We start from the raw sequence: 25,279 nt of genomic DNA, 5'->3' as shown, positions 1-25,279 counted from the left end.
TGAGTGCAAAACTCCAGTTCAAGGCATATTCAAACCTGACAATTTTTCAGACCATAGCTACAGAACCGATCAGCATGAGACAAACAGAATTAAAAATATTCTGAGTCCATCCTTGACTTCCATGTCAATCTTTTAGCCCATATGAAGCCACTTCACGCTTGTTTTACATTCCAAATGGTTGTTATCTTCCGGTCACCCACTGTTTGTTCATCAGAAGTCTGCCCATCCCACCCCCACTACTTTTGTACATTTGGTGATGTTCAAACACAGCCTTGCTTGCCTTCCTATCACAAAGGAAGGCAAGAAAGACCAAAGAATCTGGATATTTGATTGAGCTGATAGAAGCCAATGGGTAGGCGTTGCTTTTGTTGACTTGGCAGGAGGCAGGTTTTGAGGAAATGTGTCTCTGTAAATGGAGGAAGGGATGAGATAGCCCATTTTAATTTTCGAGGAGGTGAAAAGAAAACTTTAATTAACGGTGGTAAATAGTGGGGACTATCAACAAATGGTTAACTCAGATTCTGTAAAGCAACAACAAAAAAGACAAAACTGAAATGTCTCTTTTCAAAGAGGGTCTGTGTGAAGCATTCCTAAAAATACACTAGCCCACACCCACTCATTCACCAGATAGGACTTGTATCAGATTCAGATCCTCTGTTCAAGGATTCAACCTGTGCTGAATTTGATTCTGTGATGAGTCTTAAGGCAATCTCTGCATAACATTTTGTTTATTTCGCTGCTGGTATGGGTAGAATATAACTTGTAACCCCTTCTCATTCACAGTATATACATTCTGCTGGGATTGTGCATAGGGTAAGTACACTTGTGACACAATTTCAGAGATGGTATGTTATGCTCATGAAGTGCTATAGGGAAATGCTTATAAGTCTCTTTGAAACCAGGAACTCCCCTTAATTGTCATCCTGTATGTTCACCCTTTTTTGTAACTGTTGCGTTTGGCAGTCTGCAGGCTGCTCCCACAAACCGCCTCACTCAGCTCTCTGGCTGGGCTGTTCCCACTGGCTCCCAACATGGCCCGACGCCACTGGATCTCCATGTGGCGGGACGCCACTCTCTGATGTGGTGAGGCACCACTGGCGCACCACTCAGCAGGATAAGAACATAAGAAATTGCCATGCTGGGTCAGACCAAGGGTCCATCAAGCCCAGCAACCTGTTTCCAACAGAGGCCAAACCAGGCCACAAGAACCTGGCAAGTACCCAAACACCAAGAAGATCCCATGCTACTGATGCAATTAATAGCAGTGTCTATTCCCTAAGTAAACTTGATTAATAGCAGTTAATGGACTTCTCCTCCAAGAACTTATCCAAACCTTTTTTGAACCCAGCTACACTAACTGCACTAACCACATCCTCTGGCAACAAATTCCAGAGCTTTATTGTGCATTGAGTGAAAAAAAAATAAATCTCTGATTAGTCTTAAATGTGCTACTTGCTAACTTCATGGAATGCTCCCTAGTCCTTCTATTATTCGAAAGTGTAAGTAACCGATTCACATCTACCCGTTCAAGACCTCTCATGATCTTAAAGACCTCTATCATATCCCCCCTCAGCTGTCTCTTCTCCAAGCTGAACAGCCCTAACCTCTTCAGCCTTTCCTCATAGGGGAGCTGTTCCATCTCCTTTATCATTTTGGTTGCCCTTCTCTGTACCTTCTCCATCGCAACTATATCTTTTTTGAGATGCGGCGACCAGAATTGTACTCAGTATTCCAGGTGCGGTCTCACCATGGAGTGATATAGAGGCATTATGACATTTTCTGCTAGCCCCAACCAGCCTCGCTCCTCCTTAGGTGCATGAGCACCCAATGTCACTGTATTTAAAGGGCCTGCAGTGAGAAAAGCCCCGTGGCACCTCCTGATGACATCACATGCCTAGCCCTATAAAAGGCTCTCCCCGTTTTTCCCTCACTACCTCAGCAACAGGTCCAGCTACCAAGCGTAGTGCATGTTGCTTCCCAAGCCTGTCCCAGTCTTCGTCTTCAGCCTGTATCAGTCTTCATCTGTACCTGCCCCAATCCTCACCTAACCGATCTGCTCTTGCCTTGCCTGTCTGCCTCAGCCATATCCGTTCCTCTTCTTCTTCCTTGGATGGGTACCTGATTTGACATCTACCTGGACTCTGGATACACCTGACCGCCACCTGCCTATGACACTTGCCTGGCCTTGGACCACATCTCCTGTCATCAGCAGAGACCCTCACCTTAGTCCTGCCAGTCCCGGCACCCAATGGCTTAACCTGAGGGGAACATGGGCTGGTATAGGTGAAAGTCCTGTTTTGTCTCTGCTTTGCCTGCAGGGCTCCTCCCTGCAGGCAGAGCCAATCTCACCTGTGCCCAAGTGTCCACAGACACAACAGTAACCCTATTTTGATTTGACACTAAATAATTTTGTCCAAGCTTGTGTTCACTTTAATAGTAGTCGTTACCATTATCATTAGAAAAACTGGGCATACTGGAAGGATGAATCGGTCTTTACATACTGTCATCTACTATGTTATCATACTAATAATTAAAAATGGAGAAATTACTACTTACCTGATAATTTCCTTTCCTTTAGTGAAGGGTAGGTCAATCCCAATGAGTGGGTTATGCACCTCTGCCAGCAGATGGAGACTGAGCAAAAGCTGACATCATGGCTATATAGTCCTGCCCCGACATCAGCCTGCCAATATTCTCTGGAAAGCCAAACTGTGGACAAACCTGATTACACTTGAACATTATTATAAACAGTCCATTGTTTATGTTTCTCAAAGAACATTGAACTCAGCCAAAAGAAGGAACAAATCTAGCAAACTAAGGGCTAGAGAAGCCACTTACCAGTTGTCAGTGAAGAACTCGCTAACCACAAATTCAAACTCCAGCAGCAGAGGACGGGTCTGGGATTGACCTACACTTCACGAAAGGAAAGAAAATTATCAAGTATATATTCATTTCTCCTTCTTTAGTGTTCAGGGAGGTCAATCCCAATGAGTGGGATGTATCAAAGCTAATCTCGAAAAGGTTGGGAGGCTGCCAGTGGACCAGTCAAAATCACCTGTGCAAAAGCGGTGTCTTCCCTTGCCCTAACGTCCAAGCAGTAATGCTTGGAGGTGTGCAAAGATGACCACTCAGTAAATTTCAGCAGGCGACAACAAACGAAGTTCCACCCACGATACTGCCTGAGCCCTCGTAGAATGCACTCTAATCTGTTTCAGTAAGGCAACTTCAGCAACCACATAGGCTGCCGTAATGACTTAATTACCCGTGTCACCAGTGCTCCTTGCGTACCTCCACCATGGAGCACAAACAGGCGATCAGACTTCCGAACAGCCTTAGTCACCTCCAAATACTGCAGTAAATGACGCTCGACATCCAAGGAATGCAAAAGGCAGTACTCAGCTTCATCTCTGTCCCTGTACAACGCCAGCAGAGAAATGGACTGATTCAAATGAAACTCTAAAACTACTTTGGGCAAAAAGGAAGGCACAGTTCAAAGCTGGTCTGCACCCAGAGTCATACGGAGGAAAGGCTCCCGGCAGGAAAGGGCCTGCAGCTCAGAGACCTGACGTGCCGAACAAGTTGCTACCAGAAAAACTGTTTTCAAGGCAAGCAGCCACAAGGAAAGAGTGCGCAGCAGTTGAAAAATCGGACCTGCTAAAAACTTGAGAACCAAGTTAAAGTTCACAGAGGCACTGGAAGCTGCAACAGGGGGCGAAGATGCTTAACTCCTTGCAAGAAACGGGACACATCTGTGTGGGAAGACTCTCCCCCTATAATAAGCCAGGGCTGCAATTTGAACCCTCAAGGTGTTAAGGGTCAAACCCTTAAGCAAGTCATCTTGTAAAAATTCCAAAATCAAAGGAATATCCACCTTGAGCAGCTGAGTGCCTCGCTCAGAACACCTCTAAACTCTAACATAGCCTAAAGAAGTAGAAAATTTCTGGGCCCAAAGGAGAGTGGAAATTACTGCAGGCGAAAAACCCAACTTCAACAACCGAGCTCTTTCAGTGGCCAAACTGTAAGACAGAATCGCCCTTTATCCTCATGCAGAATGGGCCCGACGTAATAGATCTGTCCGAGATGGTAGCCAGAGGGGACTGCCCACCAAAAGTCTCTGGATATCGGCGTACCATGGCTTTCGAGCCCAATCTGGAGCCACTAAAAGGACGGTGCTGGTTTGACTTGTAAACTTCCGGACCAGCTTGCCTATCAGAGGCCAGGGCGGAAACACATACAGAAGGGTACTGCATGGCTGTGCGTACCTAATCACAGCCCACATCAGCCAAGAAGATGACCACCGATTCTATCATAGGTCCAATTTCGGACCCCACCAGATTCTTGACAAAAACACAAGGTAGCCTGAGCTACCAAAGTGCAACAAGAAGCAATTTGCAAATTCATTGTCACTGCCTGAAATACTTGCTTCAGAATAGCCCCAATCCTCCTATCCTGAGCATCCTTCAGAGCTGCACCTCCCTCTACTGGGATGGTGGTATGCTTCGTGACAGAACATACTAAAGCATCTACCCTAGGGAAACTCAGTTGTTCTCTGGCCTGCGGATCCAAGATGCTTCCCGCCAAGATGCTTCCCCTTTAAAAGATGCCTCTGGTGTGCTCCATTCCAGACTCCTGGATAGCATCCAGGAAGGGGAAGAAACTAGAAGCCTTGCGCAGGTGACCAAAATAGGGTCCTCCTTCTGCTTCCCCAAGGAGTCAGGTCCAGCCACTCCGAGGGTCTTCAAGGTCTGAGAGATCAAACCAGACAACTCATCTCTCTGAAAGAAATGGAGAAGAGTGTTATATGGCGACAAATCTGGGGGAATGTCCCCTTTCTCACCAGGAGAGTCACTCCCATCACCATTGGTATCATCCTGACCCACCTGCAATTGAGCTCTGTCTGACCGCATTGCACCATGGTGCTTGATCGTGGAAACAGGTTGAGGAGCACTCAGAGCCAGCAGACTGGCTCTGTAGAAATGTCTGCAATCCCTGGAAGAATTCTACCCAGGAAGTGGAGGATGGGTCCACTCCAGGCCCCATAGGCCCGAGCCTGACGTCCTGCGAGCCAGTGTCCCCTGAGGACTCAACCCGTGGATCAATCAAGGGAGGGGGTCACCCCTGCCGCATCTCCGTCGGTCCCACTCCCTTCAGACCAAAGAGATGGACTATTGCTGGCAAAATCAGAAGGAGGTAAATCTCCCCAAGCAACTGGGCAGTGCTGATACAGGCTTAAAGAAAGCTCCGGCTGAATGGCCCTGATGTGGCAAGCAGAGGTTTCTTCTCCATGGGCACCATGCTGTAAGCGTGCAGACCGATAGCCAAAACTGCTGCTCAACCTCTCATACCTGCACTCTCTCCTCACCTCACAGAACTCTGCAGAGACGTGAGCAGGCTCTTCCCCTGCTTTCTTCCTTTTCACTGTCTTTTTTTTTTTTTTAAAGTAAAATACTTTTACATGAGCTCAGCCCTCCCTGCCTGAGAGCTAAAAGCCTTCACCGCCGAGCCTCACTCGGCCTGCAACCATTAATTGGAATTTAGGTCTATGCCAGTCAAGGCTACTGGACTGAGGCATTCTGCTGAGAGAGGGACTGCATGGGATCAACTCAGGAGGTAAGTGGTGCTACATAGACATCTCCTTTCAAACTTCTTTCTTCTTTTTTTTTTTTTTTTTTTACTCACAGCTAATCTTCTAAAGGGAAATGCATGTCCACTATCTGTTGGAGAAGGAGAATACTGGTGGGCTGATGTCGGGGCGGGACGATATAACCGTGACTTTAGCTTTTGTTCTGTCTCCATCTGCTGGCAGAAGTGCATAACCCACTCGTTAGAACTGACCTACCTGAATGCTAAGGAAGTGATTTTTTTTTTGGGTGGGACAACTTCCTCCTTCTGCTTTGGGCTTCCAGCTGAACTGGAAAAGGCTTCTGTTGGGCTTTGGTGCTGTGAGCCTTCATTTACAACTACCAGGATTTTTCCCTATTACACAGCCTCTACCCAACTCAACCCAGTCATTGAAGCAACAATCCTTGGCCAGGAACCACACATCAGGCTCCTGCATTTGGAGGCCCTACGTCCAACCACAAGGTGCCACTATTGCACAATGACTGGGATTCCTTCCCTTTCTCCAAGGAGCTGTGAACACTGCCTCCACAGGATCCCCAGCTCCGGCTGCTGATGTGCGGAATACAGTCCTCGCCCAGGAATCAAAGCCAAGTCCTCCACGTTGCACTGTGTAGTGCTTGTCACTCAGCCACCAGGCCGATCCAATTAAAATTTTTTATGTAGCACATTTGATTCAAACAGAAACCTGTAAGCAGTTACCTCTGGATTGAAAGCCACAGTGATTGTTCCATCACAAAGAAGATACATGACAACTTCTGAAGGAAACAATGGAGGGGGAATTATAGGGACAATAGTCAGCCACTAAGTGGCTCAGCTAGTTAACTAGATAAACTTATCCAGCTAACTAGTGGGGTATAGTCGGTGGGGCAGTCGCCCTTGACTGGATACGGATATGGAATAGTCTTTGGGATTGCTGCCTGCCATGACTCTTGCTTGGACCTGGATACTGTTTGCTCACTGCCAGCCCCAACCAGGGGTGGATTGGCCTATCGGGGGATCGGACATCTCTGGTGGGCCGATCGCTCCAGTCACATGGTCTGCCGTGCGCGGCCGTGACAGAGCCGTGCTCGGCAGACCACGTGATGTGTCCTGGGCTGGCCTGGGTGGCGAATACCCGGGCCAGTCTGACATCGTGAATCCGCCACTGGCCCCAACCTAGGCCTGGAACCAGTTACCCTTGCCCGCTGTCAGCCCTGACCACTGCCCACACCTTTACTTCATCTGATTGCTTCTTACAGGACTTTTGCCTTAGTCCTGCTGGCCCCTGGAATGCAAGAGCTCAACCTGCGAGGAATGGGGCTGGTATACGTGAAGCTCTAGCTCCAGTCCCAGTAAGAGCGAATCCATCAGCTGTCGGCAGGGGCCTACTGGGTTCTCCTGCTAAGTTGCATCAACCATACCACAGCCCAAGGGCTCACATCTGTGACATCAGATGTGAGCCCTTCATTTCCAAAATCTTAGAAAAAATAGTTAATAAGCAACTCTCGGAATACTTAGATGATAACAAAATACTAGCCCCCTCTCAGTTCGGCTTCCAAAAAGCCCAAAATACAGAAGCTCTCTTAATCTCTCTAACAGACACAATACTGTGGAATCTAGATAAAAAACAACCTGGTCTACTCATTCTCCTCGACCTATCGGCCGCTTTTGACACGTTAACCACTCAACACTTCTGGATTGGCTATCTGACATCGGCATAAAAGGCACTGCTCTCAGCTGGTTCAAATCTTTTCTACATAACAGATTTTACAAGGTCAGAGTCAACAATAACGAATCACATCCAGTCCGCTCTTCTCTGGGAGTCCCTCAAGGCTCATCCTTATCCCCCACCCTCTTCAACATTTATCTATTACCACTTTGCCAGCTCCTCTCCAATCTAAAATTAACCCATTACATCTACGCAGACGATGTACAAATATTCATCCCAGTTACGGAATCTTTACAAAAAACACTAGAATTCTGGAACAAATGCCTCCTAGCCATCAACAACCTGCTCATTAGCCTTAACTTAATCCTTAATTCCAATAAAACTGAATTACTCCTCGTTTCACAGGACAGTAACTATGCAATGTCCAACATACTCTCTACTAGTCAACCTTCCTTCTCCTCTCAAGTCAGAAACCTCGGAGTCATCTTGGACAATCAATTAAACCTAAAGAGATTTATTAATAATACTACTAAGGATGGCTTCTATAAATTGCAAGTCCTGAAACGGCTCAGACCGCTCCTTCACTTCCAAGACTACCGGTCAGTCCTACAAGCAATCATTTTTTCAAAAATTGACTATTGTAATTCCCTCCTACTCGGCCTCCCAGCTAACACCATAAAACCATTACAAATGCTTCAAAACGCTTCAGCCAGGATTCTGACTAAGTCTAACAAAAGAAATCATATTACCCCCATCTTAAGAAACCTACACTGGCTTCCAATTAAGTTCAGAATCTCTTACAAAGTACTAACAATCATACACAAATCTATACACAAGCTCATTCCACTGGATCTCAATATCCCTTTTCAACCACATATTTCCTCCAGACCGGTGAGAGCAGCTTATAGAGATACTCTCCTCGCCCCACCCATCAAAACCTCATTAAATAAACGAACTCTATCCACAGCGGGCCCTGCACGATGGAACTCTCTACCTCCAGAACTCCGGAAGGAATCTTGCCCAATCACCTTTAAAAAGAGACTCAAAACTTGGCTATTCAAACAAGCTTTTAATCCATACCAATAATCTCCCCTCAATGTGCACCATGTATCATGACTCCTAGATACTTAGCCAGGTTTTAGTCCAGAATCTCATTTCGTTATCGTATTTATTGTACTTTTATTCCCCAGTTCCTTGATCCAAGGTTACTCTACCTGTTCGATGTAATCGCATTCTTACATGCTTGTTAATGTTATAATGTAAACTGAAATGATATGTAACATTGCTCCATGAATTTCGGTATATAAAAATGCCAAATAAATAAATAAATAAATAGATCAGGCTAGAAAATACATTATTTTGTTCATTTAATTTTAGATTCATCTTCTGCCTCTTGTGACTGGTCAGCCACTTTAAAGCAGATTTAATTTAGATACTGTAGGTATTTCCTTGTTTCCAGAGGGCTTATAATCTTAGAGCCCTATTCACTGAGGGATTGATTTTAAGATCTGCACACATGCGTTGCGCGTAGTTCCCAGCGCATGCATAGGGATGTGATTTTATAACGTGCATGCGCCAGTGCGCACGTTACAAAATCCGATGGCCATGCACACGTGTACGGGATTTTAAAATCCGTGCGGGCAGCCCGCGACTCGTGGGGGGAGGGATTTTATTTTTATTGATCAGATTTTCTATACTGTCGTTAAGACGACATTATAACCTACGCACGGCGAAGCGATCAGTCGGTCCCCCGTTACCTCCCAGTCTGCTCCAATTAACTATCCCCTAACTATCCCCAGATTTTTTATTTTCATTCTTACTGTTCCTATGCAACAGAAGTAATCTCCGTGCCCCGGCCGGTTGCCGGCGTGCAATTCCCCAGAACAGAGTCCAATGGCACTATCCTGGCACGTCCCCCCTTCCCGCCCAGATCACGCCCCCGGCCCACATGTGGCCAAGCCCTTTGTAAAATGTGCGCAGCACGTGCAAGGCCCGGCCATGCGAGTAAGCCCCTAATCTTACACGCGCAGGTCTTTGAAAATGTACTTGTAAGCATTTTTCCCTGTAGACACAAAATGAGAGAAAACCTTTAGTAAATAAGCCCCCAAGTTTGTACCTGAGGCAGTAGAGGGTGAAGTGACTTGCCCAAGGTCGCAAGGAGTTACAGCAGGATTTGAACCATGATAGTTCTGTTTTGCAGCCTGGTGCTCTAACCGCTAGGCTGCTCCTTCACTCCAGTTTAAAAGGATAGTGGATGAAAGGGTGAAGGTAACCAAATCTGTCACAGAATTCAAGCATGCTGGGTAGATAACAGAGGACAGTGGTAAGAGCAAGGGAGGGAAATGACCATAGACAAGTAGGATCTGTGGCGACAGTAGACAGGAATAATTGGGCAAGCTGGGGCTTTATCTGCCAACAATAACCACGGTCTTATTTTTATTTCTTATGACCAACATCATCTGGTAAATTTAATCTACAAACTTATTACAAGCCATAAAGAACACAGTAAATATTTAAAAAGATAAAACTAGAACAAATGTACCATAAAGGACAATTTATACTATGGTAAGGCCATAGTAAAGCACCAGTTTTGAATAGCTCACCCATTCTTTGATGAGCCCCAGTTTTCATCTGTTGTATATGATGTAATTCAGTCTCAACTGGATTACCTGTAATGGGTTATACCTAACTTTTGCCTACAGAACTATTGAGGAAGATGCAGTTAATCCAGAATTCAGCTGCACATTTGCCGCACATTTCTCCAGTGTTGGCACGGTAACACTGGCTTCAGGTCTCGGCCCGGATATAATTTAAGATTCCACTTACAACACTGAATGCATTACATGGGAAAGGCGCCGAGTAACCAAGTGAAAAACTGAAGTATGCAGCAAACTAGTGTTTGTGTTTAGAGAATGTGGGTCTTGGCGACACCATCCCTAAATATTGCTAAGCTGACACAGGCGAGGGCACAATCTTACCTTGTAAGGCGCCTAAATTCTGGAGCAAATTAGCACAGGACATTAGATTCTCCACAGATCTGATGGTTATTCCAAAAACAGAATTAAATATCTGGATCCTTTAGAAGAGATGATGAATTTACAGCTGGTCTTTGGGGAGGGTGTCTTTTGCCCTAGAGCTGGCCCTGTATATAGCACTACTGACTGAGGGAGAAAAAAGTGAGGGTAAACACTAGAGAGTTTACATCAGGGTAGGGCTGTATGTTAGCTTAGAAATATATAAAGAATTTTCATTTTAATTCATTCTATTTATTTTTTATTTATTTATTTTTTAATGTGAATTTTCCTTTCAGCCTGTTGTTGGAGAGGGTAGAGAAAGGTGTTAGTCATATTTTGATATAGTGGCTAAGGGCTAGATTTTTAAAAAGTGTGTGCGCTGCCTGGGGCGCGCGCATGGATTCGGGATTTTATAACATGCACATGCATGTTATAAAATCCCAGGTGGTGCGTCCAAGGGGGGGGGGGGGTGTCAAATATATAGCAAAATCGCACGGTGACGAGATCGGGGCCTTTCCCAGTTCCTTCCCAGTCCGCTCCAATTAAGGAACAGACTGGGAGGGAACTATCCTATCCCCTACCCTAACCTCCCTTCCCCTCTCCTCTCCACCCTCTAAAACCCTTTTTTTTTTTACCTTTTAGTTTGCAAGTTTCTTCAGGGCCCGACCTGAAGTAACTTGTGCACGCTGGCAGCTGGCCGGCGCGTGAGGCTCCGGGACAGCGAGAAATGGTGCTGTCTCGGACTGCCCCACTCTGCCTCCTTTTGAGGCCCCAGCACTTACTCACGTCCCGGGGTTTATGTGCGTGGCTGGGCCCATTTGAAAATAGGCCCGGCCACAGGGTTTAAGCGCGCCGGGGTTTTAAAATATGGCCGTAATTGTTTTGCTGAAATGTTACATTGCTGTTTTATTAATTGATCTTCAAGAAACATTCCATCAAAACAAAAAAGAAATATACTGTAGGTGTATTGTGCTTGCCTACACTTTTTGGATTTTATTTTGGTAAAGTCTGGTTTTAAGATTGTTTGTTTGGGGTTCTAAATTTGGGATCTGTTTTTGAGATTTTCTGGAGTAAGATGGATAAGAAAATGAAGTAAATCAATAAAGAAAGGAGATTCTAATCTGCTGAAATAACTATGAACTGAGAAGAGAGCTGAGAGGACCAGGTCGTTTCCTTATCATGCCTCTGACCATTGGATGGGTAATTCTGATGTGGAATATCCCTGCTCAGTGTTGTTCTCCTTCTCTACCCATAAACTGAACAGCAGAGCAGTTTATGAATTGAGCTGTTCAGTATTTTATACAAAAAAATGACATTCATTCTCGCAGGTGCTGGACTTCTCAGGTAAGATGCAGTATGAATGGCTGTGGGACTCAGGAAGGTTTCTAATGAGATCTTATTTATTTTTATTTAAAAGCTTTTATATACCGATGTTCATGTACTGGTACATATCACGTCGGTTTACATAAAACCAAAGTTAGAAATTACATCGAACAATCGAACATTATATCAAACAAGAGGGTACAAATAACAGGTCTAACATCATGAGAACTTACAGCTAACGCTGAGAACTTATAGATAGAGCTGAAGACGATTTAGGATTAAAATTAACATTATTACAAATAATGAGATGTGCCTTAGGTTGGAGATGAAATAGCATGATTGTGTTCTAATCTGCATGGGTTGGACATTGGTTGTCTTCATGTCCTCCAGAGAGTGTAACGCAAGGTGTAATGGTGTTATTCTTGATGGCTCATATGGGAACCATCTAGATCCCGCTAATGCTGACATACTTTCTCTGTTGCAGGATCTGAAACCCAGTAACCTGGGTGTGAATGAAAATGGTGAACTGAAGGTAAGGAATGTAAATGTAATAGAACCTCAGGGGGCTTCACTGATTCTAAACCAGGACTTCCCAAACCTGTTCTGGTGATCTCATAGACATTTGGGTTTTCAGAATATCCACAACAAAGATGCATGAGATAAATTTGCATATACTGGGTTTCCAACGTGTATCCTGAAAACCCAAATGGTTGTGGGTCACCAGGACAGGTTTGGGAAGCCCTGTTCTAACCTGAAGTTAAATATAAATTTATGTAGATATGGCAGAGTATCCAAATTTGTGTCAGGGGTGAAAGAACTTTCATTACATTAGGAGAGAGGCTAGAAGAACAAATAGCCTGCCTAAAATATCCAAATGTCTTGTTAAAATGAAAGTTGAATTATTATGGTTCTGCTTTGGTCCACACCTTTCTTGGAAAATGCCAGAAAATTGTTGTATTTGTTGTGTAGAGATTACATAATCAAGTGGTCAAAGCTTAGTCATCTCATAAAGGTACAAGACATAGAGAACGATCTTGAGGCGTTAATGATATTTAAGAGTTGCCCAACAGGGAGAAAAGATTGAAGTGGACGAGGAAGATGGGCCGAGAAGATATAATCTCAAGTGGTTTTATTCTGTGAAAGGCTAACCAGTTTTCCCATTCCTGGAGAACCAATTATTATTTTGGCAAAAGAATCCTGTTTTCCTGGAAATGATTATGACTCTTAGGAGGTCTGTTTTACTCCTTAGAGAACTGGACTATGATTCAGGGGAAGTTCTGGGACATGAGATTAAGGTTCACCTCTGCCATAGACTTTCTTTATGACTTTGGGCAAGTCAAGTTCGGGGCAATATTTGGTAAGCTGGAGAGTGGCCAGGCACATGAGTGCTTTTGTATCCTAATACTTCTAGCAAATTTTCAAAGAGAAACCGACAAGGTGATTTCCATTTTTGCAATTTGCTTAAAGCTATGTGGGTACAAAAGTACCCATATACTTGGCATTTACTGTGTCTGCCAATGGTTTAGGCACAGGAAATTTGTGAGTGTATATTTGACCATTCAGTTGTATGCAGGTAGTTTACTGCCCCAAACTGAACACACCCCTGTGAATGTCACTTTTATGGGGGTAAAAGTACTGGTGATATAAAATACAAGGGCCAAGAGAGGGTAAGTTTTACAATAGCCAGATCCACTCACATAATGCCCCAAATTACATGGGTAGGTCCTTCAAAGATTGCCCTCCATATCTCTTTGTCCCCTTTTGGAGTAAAAAAGAAGGCAATTAACTTAAAATGGCTTTCCAGGTCAACCTATTCAATTATTATTAAACCCACTTTATTTTATCTGAATAAGTCATTTTGCAAATAACATTTAGTCAGATAAATGGGAGGCATTTCAGGGGTGTTCTGGGGATGGTTTATCCCACTGAATATCCCTGACAACTTATCAGGCTAACTTTAGCTGGATAAGTTATCCATTTTTCAGGTTTTTTATTTATTTATTTATTTATTTATTTATTTGTTTGTTTATTTAGGGTTTTTTTTTTATATACCAACGTTCCAGAATAAGATCACAATGGTTTACAAAATCAGCGTTCATATTCCTGGTTGACAATCATATTCTATGCTAGCATTAATAATGTAGGTCAACATCACAACAGTTATTTGTTCTTTTTCATATTCGTACATATTCTTGGTCAACATGGCAGCAGATTTATATACTTCATATTTGTACATTTTTAAAGTTGGCATTACAGCAACTGTAGATTTTAAATACTGGCCTCAAAGTACTTGACCGTAAGACACTTCTTACATCAAAAGAGAGTCCTAGACTCCTTTTCACAAGCATACAATTTTTGAAATGGTAAGTGGACTGTAGGCAGGAAACAGAGAGTAGGGATGTGAATCATGTCCTCGATCGTCTTAACGATCGATTTCGGCTGGGAGGGGGAGGGAATCGTATTGTTGCCGTTTGGGGGGGTAAAATATCGTGAAAAATTGTGAAAAATCGAAAAATCGAAAAATCGCAAAACCGGCACATTAAAACCCCCTAAAACCCACCCCGACCCTTTAAATTAAATCCCCCACCCTCCCGAACCCCCCCCAAATGACTTAAATAACCTGCGGGTCCAGCGGCGGTCCGGAACGGCAGCGGTCCGGAACGGGCTCCTGCTCCTGAATCTTGTTGTCTTCAGCCGGCGCCATTTTCCAAAATGGCGCCGAAAAATGGCGGCGGCCATAGACGAACACGATTGGACGGCAGGAGGTCCTTCCGGACCCCCGCTGGACTTTTGGCAAGTCTCGTGGGGGTCAGGAGGCCCCCCACAAGCTGGCCAAAAGTTCCTGGAGGTCCAGCGGGGGTCAGGGAGCGATTTCCCGCCGCGAATCGTTTTCGTACGGAAAATGGTGCCGGCAGGAGATCGACTGCAGGAGGTCGTTCAGCGAGGGTTCCGGCGCCTCGCTGAACAACCTCCTGCAGTCGATCTCCTGCCGGCGCCATTTTCCGTACGAAAACGATTCGCGGCGGGAAATCGCTCCCTGACCCCCGCTGGACCTCCAGGAACTTTTGGCCAGCTTGTGGGGGGCCTCCTGACCCCCACGAGACTTGCCAAAAGTCCAGCGGGGGTCCGGAAGGACCTCCTGCCGTCCAATCGTGTTCGTCTATGGCCGCCGCCATTTTTCGGCGCCATTTTGGAAAATGGCGCTGGCTGAAGACAACAAGATTCAGGAGCAGGTACGAAAACGGGGGTCCGGAAGGACCTCCTGCCGTCCAATCGTGTCCGTCTATGGCCGCCGCCATTTTTGGAAAATGGCGCCAGCTGAAGACAACAAGATTCAGGAGCAGGAGCCCGTTCCGGACCGCTGCCGTTCCGGACCGCCGCTGGACCCGCAGGTTATTTAAGTCATTTGGGGGGGGTTCGGGAGGGTGGGGGATTTAATTTAAAGGGTCGGGGGTGGGTTTTAGGGGGTTTTAGTGTGCCGGCTCACGATTCTAACGATTTATAACGATAAATCGTTAGAATCTCTATTGTATTGTGTTCCATAACGGTTTAAGACGATATTAAAATTATCGGACGATAATTTTAATCGTCCTAAAACGATTCACATCCCTAACAGAGAGTAGGATTAAATGGACAATTTTCTCAATGGAGGGGGGTGGGCAGTGGAGTGCCTCAGGGATCTGTACTGGGACCTGTGCTTTTCAATATATTTATAAATGATCTGGAAAGGAATACGACAAGTGAGGTAATCAAAGTTGCAGATGATACAAAATTATTCAGAGTAGTTAAATCACAAGCAGATTGTGATAAATCCCAGGAGGACCTTGTGAGACTCGAAAAGTGGGCATCCAAATGGCAGATGAAATTTAATATGGATAAGTGTAAGGTGATGCATATAGTGAAAAATAACCCATGCTATAGTTACACAATGTTAGGTTCCATATTAGGTGCTACCACCCAAGAAAGAGATCTAGGCGTCATAGTGGTTAACACATTGAAATCGTCGGCTCAGTGTGCTGCGGCAGTCAAAAAAGCAAACGGAATGTTAGGAATTATTAGGAAGGGAATGGTGAATAAAATGGAAAATGTCATGATGCCTCTGTATCGGTCCATAGTGAGACCGCACCTTGAATACTGTGTACAATTCTGTTGCCGCATCTCAAAAAAGATATAGTTGTGACTGTTGCGTTTGGGCCAGCTCTTCGCCCTCGCTCCACCTTCTCTACCTCTATGGCGACTCCCTCCGAGCCTGATGGACGGCTTGCTGCCACGGCGTCTCCATGCCACTTCTCCCCGGTGTCCCCGGACTGGCTCGACGCTGCGGATCCGCCATGTTACTGATGACGTAGGGTGCGCACTCACGCTCCGAAGTATGTACCAGCAAGGGCGCAAACCTCAGGGGCGTCCCCTGTAATGACGTCATCCGCTTCCAACATAAAAGGTCTTCACTTGCGCTTACGATTCGAGTTATTAAGGACTACGGACTTCGGTAGACTTCGACGGTCTACGCAAAGACTACGGATTCGTCCAAGCTACACTGCCTCCTCGGACTTACCAGGGGTACCCGCTGCTCGGGGGCCTTGCTCTCTTTTCTCTATTTCAGATTGCAGATAGGAACCGGTACTTGCTCCTCGAGGGCCCATGTTCCTGAAGACTCTGAAGATGCTCTACTGCCTAGAAGCTATTACAGATACAGACAATCGTGAGTTGCCATCACTCTCTCAGAGCTTTCCCTGGGACCAGGTACTCGCTCCTCGAAGGCCTAACTCTTTCCAGCTACTGAGCCTCTTTAAGATTCTATGTGAGATTGTCATCTACTACTGGCTATGTATACAGCATACCCTGTCTACTCACTATCTATAGTCTTCCTACAGCTCAGCAACCCTGGGATCGCAGTTCCAGTATCTGAGGGACTTCAGCCCTGCCGGGCATACCAGCTCACTACTGCCACCTCTTGTGGTTCTACTAACCTGTCTAATAAAAGAACTATCTGTGTCTGTCTCCATACTCAAGCCTAGCCAGTGGTCCCTCTCAGGATATCCTCCTGGGGGCACTGTCACCTGCCATCAGCCCAAGGATTCACCTATTTACTACAGTGTGCTCACTCCTCCCACTTCAGGAGCTGAGCATAACAGAGTGCTAGCTCTCATCTATTGTCTCCGTCCATCAAACATCAGAACCATACAGATTGCAACTCAGCACGGAGATTATAACAGAGTGCTAACTCCTCCCCTCTGGAGGAGCAAACCTCTAACAGCGATGGAGAAGGTACAGAGAAGGACGGCCAAAATGATAAAGGGGATGGAACAGCTCCCCTATGAGGAAAGGCTAAAGAGGTTATGACTGTTCAGCTTGGAGAAGAGACAGCTGAGGGAGGATATGATAGAGGTGTTTAAAATCATGAGAGGTCTAGAATGGGTAAATGTGAATCAGTAATTTACTCTTTTGGATAACAGTAGGACTAGGGGGCACTCTATGAAGTTAGCAAGTAGCACATTTAAAACTAAGCAGAGAAAGTTCTTTTTCACTCAACACACAATTAAACTCTGGAATTTGTTGCCAGGGGATATGGTTAGTGCAGTTAGTGTAGCTGTGTTTAAAAAAGGTTTGGATAAGTTTTTGGAGGAGAAGTCCATTACCTGCTATTAATCAAGTTGACTTAGAAAATAGCCACTGCTATTACTGGCATCAGTAGCATGAGATATACTTAGGGGTAGATTTTATAAAGTTGTGCACACGCGTACTTTTGTTTGCGCACCAGGCGCGAACAAGAGTACGTGAGATTTCAATAGATACGCGCATAGCTATTAAAATCCGGGGTCGGCGCGCGCAAGGCTGCCCAAAATCGGCAGCCTGCGCACGCCGAGCTGCGCAGCCTGCCTCCGTTCCCTCGATTTCGGAGCGGCCTCGGAGGGAACTTTCCTTTGGCCTTCTCCTACCTAACCCATCCCCCGGCCCTATCTACACCCCCTCCTACCTTTGTCGCGAAAGTTACGCCTGCTCGAGGCGGGCGTAACTTGTGTGCGAAGGGCCGGCTGCCGGCGCACCATGTTCCAGTCCGGGGGCTGGTCCAGAGCCCGCGGCCACGCCCCCGGAATGCCCCCGGGCCAGAACCATGCCCATGGCCCCGCCCCCAGATGACGTGCCGACCGCGACACGCCCCCCCACGCCCCCAATGACACGCCGTCGCAACATGCCCCCGATACGCCCCCCTCCCAGGAAAGCCCCGGGACTTACGCGCGTCCCGGGGCTTTGCGCTCGCCGGAAGCCTATGCAAGATAGGCTCGGCGCGCACAGGGGAGGTTTTGGGTAGGTTTTCGGGGGTTATGCACATAACCCTCTGAAAATCTACCCCTTAGTGTTTGGGTACTTGCCAGGTACTTATAGCCTGGATTGGCCACTGTTGCAAACCGGATGCTGGGCTTGATGGACCCTTGGTCTGACCCAGTATGGCATGTTCTTATGTTCTTATTGTAATTGGGTTGTTTTTGTTTTATTTTTAGAGAAATTACTTTAAACTGCTATATTTTTTCCTATTTTGGTAACAGACTTTAAACTCCATTTATGACTTTAGATTTTAGATTTTGGTCTGGCTCGACAGACAGGCAATGAAATGACAGGATATGTGGTAACAAGATGGTACAGAGCACCAGAAGTAATTCTCAGCTGGATGCATTACACTCAAACAGGTAATGAAAGCAAAAAATTACATTTTGATGGGAAGTTTAAAATGGGTGCGCTGCCAGATGTGCTGAAATTTTGTATTATGCATGCAAGTATGCACGCGTGTTATAAAATAGGCCAGGTGTGTGTATGTGCGCTCCTAATTTTAAGATTAAGGGCCGGATTTTAAATGCCCTGCGCGCGTAGGCCGCCAGCGCGCGCACAGCCCTGGGACGCGCGTAAGTCCCGGGGCTTCGTAAAAGGGGCGGGGAGGGGCGTGTCTGGGGTCAGGGGGCGGTTTGGGGCAGGACCGGGGGCGTGGTCAAGGCCTCTGGACCAGCCCCCGGGTCGGGTGATGGCGCGCCAGCAGCCCACTGACGCGCGCAGATTTACGCCTGCTTTTAGCAGGCGTAAATCTGCCAACAAAGGTGGGGGGGGTTTAGATAGGGCCGGGGGGGTGGGTTAGGTAGGGGAAGGGAGGGGAAGGTGCGGGGGGGGGGGTGGAAAGAAAGTTCCCTCCGAGGCCGCTCCGATTTCGGAGCGGCCTCGGAGGGAACAGGCAGCGTGCGCCGGGCTCGGCGCACGCAAGTTGCACAAATGTGCACCCCCTTGTGCGCGCCGACCCCGGATTTTATAAGATACGCGTGACTACGCGCGTATCTTATAAAATCCAGCGTACTTTTGCTCGCGCAAAATTATAAAATCTACCCCTAAGCGTACAGCAGAGCAATGTCGGCTTTGAGACGTGCAAGTGAGGGAATTTTATAACAGGCACGCATCCAGACCATGACCAGTTTCACCAGTTTATCCACCAGTTTGCCCAGTTTGTAGCTAGGTCCTCAAGACTCCCCCCTAGTTTTTTAGCCTGCACTCCCTCCAGTTAACCCAGACCCATCAAGCACTTCATATATGGCTAGAAATTGTTTTAGTCTGACTTATACCTTATCTATAGCAGAAGTAATGCTGTGCTAAACGAACCTGGACATGCACCCAGGTGCGTAGCTGCATGCACACATATCTCTTGGCCCTGCCCCAGAATGCACGTACCCTGTGGACATCCCGCCCCTTCTTTTCCTGATGTGAGATATCGTACATCAGTACTTGAAAGCAGAAATACGCAATAAGCAGCCTAATGTCCAAGAATAGCAAATTTATTATGTAGAATCAGAATATGCAATAAGCCCTTATTGGACATTAGGCTGCTTATTGCGTATTTCTGCTTCCACGGCTTTATTAAGCAGCCTTCCTTGCTGTTTTGTTAGTACATCAGTACTTGTGCACATTATGTGGGCAGTTTATGAAATCGGGTAGGCACACACATGTGCTAGATTTGCAGCCAGCTCCCGGTTTTGGCACACATCAGGCTCTTAAAATTCACCTTTTCGGAAACAATTTTTAAATTGTCCACACTGGGACAAATCCTGCAGGTAATTACCATTTTTCAAAGTGAAAGTTCATGCATACTTTTATTTGAAATTTTGCATTCACACAAATGTAGCTGGGGACTTTTGATTTTCAGTCACCCTGAGATTGTCGTGGTTAGCAGGGGTAAAGTGTGTGTGTGTGGGGCCACAGCAGCAGCAGCATGCACACAAACTTTCTCACATATACACACACTAACAGACTCACCTGTTCACTCTCATGCTCTTTCACACATACACGCACAGCCTCCCTCCTCTCATTCTCCCACACTTACACTCGCTCACTTCTCTCCCTCTTCCAAATACATATATGCACACTCACTTCTCTCCCTCTCCCACTTATACCCATGTTCACTCACACACACACTTCTCTCCCTGTCCCTCTCCCACCCATACCCATGCTCACTCACACACATTTCTCTCCCTGTCCCTCTTCCACCCATACCCATGCTCACTCACACACACACACACTTCTCTCCCTGTCCCTCTCCCACCCATACCCATGCTCACTCACACACACTTCTCTCCCTGTCCCTCTCCCACCCATACCCATGCTCACTCACACACACACTTCTCTCCCTGTCCCTCTCGCACCCATACCCATGCTCACTCACACACACACTTCTCTCCCTGTCCCTCTCACACCCATACCCATGCTCACTCACACACACACTTCTCTCCCTGTCCCTCTCGCACCCATACCCATGCTCACTCACACACACACACACTTCTCTCCCTGTCCCTCTCGCACCCATACCCATGCTCACTCATTCTCTCTCCTCACCTCAAACCCACCAATGACATGAGCCAGGGCGACATATCTCCTCCAATTTCTTCCCCTGACAGGCTTGATGGATCTCCTTTTTCTGTTGTGGGGGGCCCATGCTCCTCATCCTTACAGTTCTGTGGCCCAACTCCTGTCTTCTGGCACATGGGGTCCATGCTCCTTCTTGTAGACAAGTACCCAGGTGACTTTTTCTTCCAGGGCCTTCTTTTTCAACAGGACCTGGAGTTTTCCCAGTGGTGGCCTGGAGATCTGGCAATTCCTTTAGAATTCTGAAGTCTCCGGGCCAAATCCAGAGAATTCCTAGGTATGGGCACAAAGTACCCATGGACATTTGCACCCGTTTTTTGTGCAAGCCCAGTTTTTATGGAAAATAATGCATGTAGAACTTAAAGTGCAATCCACATGCATTATTTCCCTCCTCCAACCTCCTTTACTGGAGCGGACTGGGAGGGAACTGGGGAAGCCCTACTTGCATTGCTGTGCGTGTTATTCTAAAATTCCCCCTCTACATGCGGAGCAGGCCACCCGCCCTCACATGTGCACACAGACATGAAAATCCAGCGAGCATGTGTGCGCAGGAAACGTATTTAATAACTTGCACACGCCAATGCGCGCATGTTATAAAATTGGGAGCCGCATGCACACACCTTTTAAAATCGACCCAATAAGGAATAGGGGCCAAGGGCAGTCTTTAGGTTAACCGTTCTGCTGGAAAAGAGATTAATATTTGTACTCTACTGGACACCCCAGATGCTGTTTTGATAATAGAAATTCTTGCTTCTTTCATTTTACATTGTTTACCTGTGGATTTTACTTTGCAGTAGATATTTGGTCAGTTGGCTGCATTCTGGCTGAAATGTTAACTGGACACATTTTATTCCCTGGCGGAGACTGTATCCTTTTACCTTAAGAATCACTAACAAGAATTCCCAGGAATTATCCTGCATGCAAATAAACTAATTGATGCTTCAAGCTTACATACCAGATCAGGTCCATGAAAATTCAATTATCTGTTGTAAAGATGCAAAAGAAATTTTATAGATTGGAAAGCTAGCAAATTAAATTTGTCAGTACATTGACATTGTAGTGAGAATAGTTATTACACTTAACTTATGTTTTGTTCATTGTGTATTCAATGTAATGTTTGCTTCTATTGTAACCCTGAGCAGTTTTGTAACAATAGGATAAATATCCAAAAAATTGGGTGAAATATATAGAAATATTTATTTTATTCACAATGATGTGCTACTTAAGATCTAACTCGCAGTGCTATGACTAGCATGTATCTGACTTCTATATAGAAGGGAGATGTACTGAATGATATGTCCATTCCTGCATGGCGTGTGAGTCCACTCAGATCTAGTTTTACCCACTAACTATAACATTTTACATCAGATCCTTTTTAAATTACAGCTGACAGACGCATTTTATTTGAGTAGGACTGTTTCTGAAAATGCCACAGATTAGTTAATTCTTAACGCTCCTAGGACAGATTTTGATGAGTTGAACAAGATCATTGAGATAACAGGAAGTCCACAGCCTTCACTAATAAACAAGATGCAAAGCAAAGATGTAAGAATCATTTCTACAGGGTGAACATTTTATTGTACAAATTCTATGCTCTTGTTGTTATTGTTTTTGCAGTGCAAGTTCTTTTTCTCCAGAAGACTGGCAAACCTGATGCTCACAAGACTAGAGCGTCAAAGCATAGAAAGAGGCCAAACTGCAAAAACTGCCCAGGTTTCCAGCTAAAAGAGCCTAACTAAACAGCAGTAAATACAGGCACCATCTTCTAAGTAAATAAAGTAAAATGGGGCATAATATTCAGGCAGAATATAGAATAAACAAATAAATAAAGACATGATTTAGTAAAGATTTTGCGACATTTTATGCCTATGTTTAAATGCCTGTCATGACAAGCCTGCGGGTTTATGGTGTTCCCCTCCCCCCACCCACAGTGATGTTGGCCTAGGTCCCAAATTATGCACCTAACATATCCTCTGCCCCTGAAGCCACTTCTTTATGGATCATCCCCTTTGCAAAGGAAGCAAGAGGTATAATTTTCTCTGAAAACCAAACGCCGTATAATCTTAACATCAACACTATGACAAAACAGTAGAGATGATAAATCTGACAGAAAACAATCCCTTGTCCTGTACCAAATTCCTACTGCTGTGACCATCTTCTCACCAAACATACACTCCTCTGTAATTCTCTCCTCACACATCCTTTTATGGCAGTGGTAGCAACTCCGGTCCTCGAGTGCTGAAAGCCAGTTGGGCTTCCAGGATATCCACAATGAATATGCACGCACTGGCTTGTGACACTCGAAGGATGGTACTGCCTGCCCTGGTTCTAAGGTTTGGTGCTCTACAATGTTAATGTTAAGTACAGCATGAACTGATAAGGAAAAGGAAGTATACCGTGTAATAATGATTCACGTAGAAATTGTGTATCTCGGTATCTGTTGCACTCTTTCCCCTTTAAACTTGCTATGGAGAGACCTGCCCCCCCCCCCCCCCCCGACTCAGGCTGTAGTTTTTATGGTACAGGGTATCTCCAGTTCAGGGCCAGTCACGCCTGGGGGCAACATCATGCGTAAACCTGGGGAGGGAGGCAAGATGGCTGCTACTACAGTGATGGCCCTTTCTAGCGAGAGTTCTTCTGTGCCGTTTGGAGAGGAGGCTTTGAAAATGGAGGGTGAGAAAAAGAAGACAAACAAAACTTGTGTTGGAGCTAATGAGTTCCAACAGTCTCTCTGTGACGTGTCCTGCTAATCTAGAACCTGCTTGAAAACAAGCCCCCTGCTGCCCCTTACCTTGGTGTTCCATTTCTACCCATAAGTGAGCAGAAACTAGATCGTTATCTGAATTCTTGGGGCATTGTCTTGAGGCATTGTACATAGGGGGCTCAGAAATACTTTCCTCTAGGATCAGGAAGTGTAAATTCATAATAAAACTATGGCCAAAATCTTTATTTAAACTTTTTTTCACAGCAAAATGGCTTTCTTAATTCACTGTTTAATTTGGCCTTTTTTTTTTTTTTTACTCTTTGTAGGCACAAACATACATGAAAGCGCTTCCAAAAAAGGAGAAAAAAAATTTAAAGCAGATTTTCCCAACCATTAGTAGAACAGGTAAGCGTGCCTGATCCTTTTCCCATCATTAACAAGCATGGGGACTGTTTAGTTCTTCTGTCTAAGATTACTGGCTATTCTGGGACTAGACCTGATGGGCCAAGTCTGGTTTCTTCTCTTTTGATCTACACCACTTTTCTTCAGCGCTAACTAAATTAGCAGGAAAGCTTCATGCAGCTTTTTCCTTTTTATAAATGAATCAGCAATTGTTCCATTATAAGGGATCTGGAAGCATTCTATGTTTCTTTGGCAACAAAATAATCAAATTGGTTGGATGCAGACTAGAACCTGACAATAGCATTACTAGCCCCAATGCATCATTTTAGAGATTTTTTTTTTATATATCCCGAGAGTCAAATAACATTAGATTCATGGCTTCTTTCTAAAGGCCAAGGAGTACAATAACTAAATTAAAAATGTCTTGGACTGAAGTTGGTGACCTTGAAGAAACCCTGTGTGATTAGAATATAGAGCAGTCTATCCAAGTCATCAACAAATATGAAGAAATGAGTGGCCTGGATCCAGCATTTTAGAAAACTGGTAAATAGAAAGATGCATTCATCAACCTGATCTTGATAGACTATTCGGAGCTACAGCAGCAATAGACTTTGAATAATATTTGCTAAGTTTACCGAGGCGTGCTGCGATGGTTCTTGCCTTACCTTTGTTTTAATGTTCTCAAATGCTCGGTGCATTGCAAAGCAATGAGCATATTTGTTTGGTAAAAGGAAAAACAGCCATAACTCAATCTTTTGTATCACAGAAAGATCCAGAGATTAACAAATAAGAGATTCTGGTTTGCAAGAACGGTACAGGGTTAATTCAGATGACCAAGGATGTTTTCGGTCATAAACGTGTGGCCTTAAAACAATGGAATTTCTCAGTGACTGAATTTCTGAAAAGCCCATGATGACTGGCACTTCGTATTTCTATTTACACAAACAAAAACCAGCATGAAGACAGGCACCTGTCAGGCTTCTAAGCTGCTTTACTTGTGTCCCCAGCTGCTGATTTGTTGGAAAAGATGTTGGTTTTGGATCCAGAGGAGAGAATCACAGCAAAGGAATCCTTATCCCATGCCTACCTTGGAGAATACCATGACACTGACCCTGATCCACCTGCAGAACCCTATGATGATTCCTTTGAAAGTTTAGATTTGGCCATTGAAGAATGGAAAAGTAAGCTTGTGATCATTGGTTTTTTTAATATTTGTGGATGGCAAAGAGATTTTTTAAAGAGGGCAATATTAAAGCAATGAAAGATTGAATGTATATCTGTGTTTATGAATATGACTGCTCTGAGCAACATGTAAAGGCAGGAAACAGGCAGTGAAGATAAATAGATCCCTGAATTTCTTCTCAACTATAGGATCCTCTGGGCTTATCCTAGGCCTTCTTGAATTCTGCTACTGTTTTTGCCTCTACCACCTCCACTGAAAGGCCATTCCATAAATCTATCTCCCTTTCCATGAAGAAATTGTCCAGTCTTACTCCCAAGTCTACCCTGTTTGAGCTTCCTATCATGACCTCTTTTTCTAGAATTTCCTCTCTATTCGACAACAGTTGACTTCTTTTGCATTATTTATACCCTGAGGTATTTGAATGTCTCTATCATATCCCTTTGTTCCTCCTCTCAATTAGGAAGTGCATATTTAGGTCCGTAGTC

At 45.1% G+C, this 25,279-nt stretch overlaps 1 protein-coding gene across 1 annotated transcript in view; it reads left to right on the top strand.

Annotated features, from left to right (window-relative positions):
* LOC115091155 (mitogen-activated protein kinase 12-like) overlaps positions 1-25,279 on the top strand; it is a 54,117-nt gene that overhangs the window by 16,975 nt on the left and 11,863 nt on the right. The window contains exons 5-11 of the mRNA XM_029601110.1: positions 784-813; positions 12,092-12,139; positions 18,182-18,296; positions 21,300-21,371; positions 21,971-22,050; positions 23,536-23,614; positions 24,619-24,792. Of these exons, the coding sequence (XP_029456970.1) occupies positions 784-813; positions 12,092-12,139; positions 18,182-18,296; positions 21,300-21,371; positions 21,971-22,050; positions 23,536-23,614; positions 24,619-24,792 (598 nt within the window). The remainder of the gene's footprint in view (positions 1-783; positions 814-12,091; positions 12,140-18,181; positions 18,297-21,299; positions 21,372-21,970; positions 22,051-23,535; positions 23,615-24,618; positions 24,793-25,279) is intronic.

This window comes from Rhinatrema bivittatum, chromosome 4 (assembly GCF_901001135.1).
Source record: "Rhinatrema bivittatum chromosome 4, aRhiBiv1.1, whole genome shotgun sequence".
Lineage (NCBI taxonomy): Eukaryota > Metazoa > Chordata > Amphibia > Gymnophiona > Rhinatrematidae > Rhinatrema > Rhinatrema bivittatum.
The sequence above is the reverse complement of the archived record's forward strand: the minus strand, read 5'-3'. Positions and strand labels throughout refer to the sequence as shown.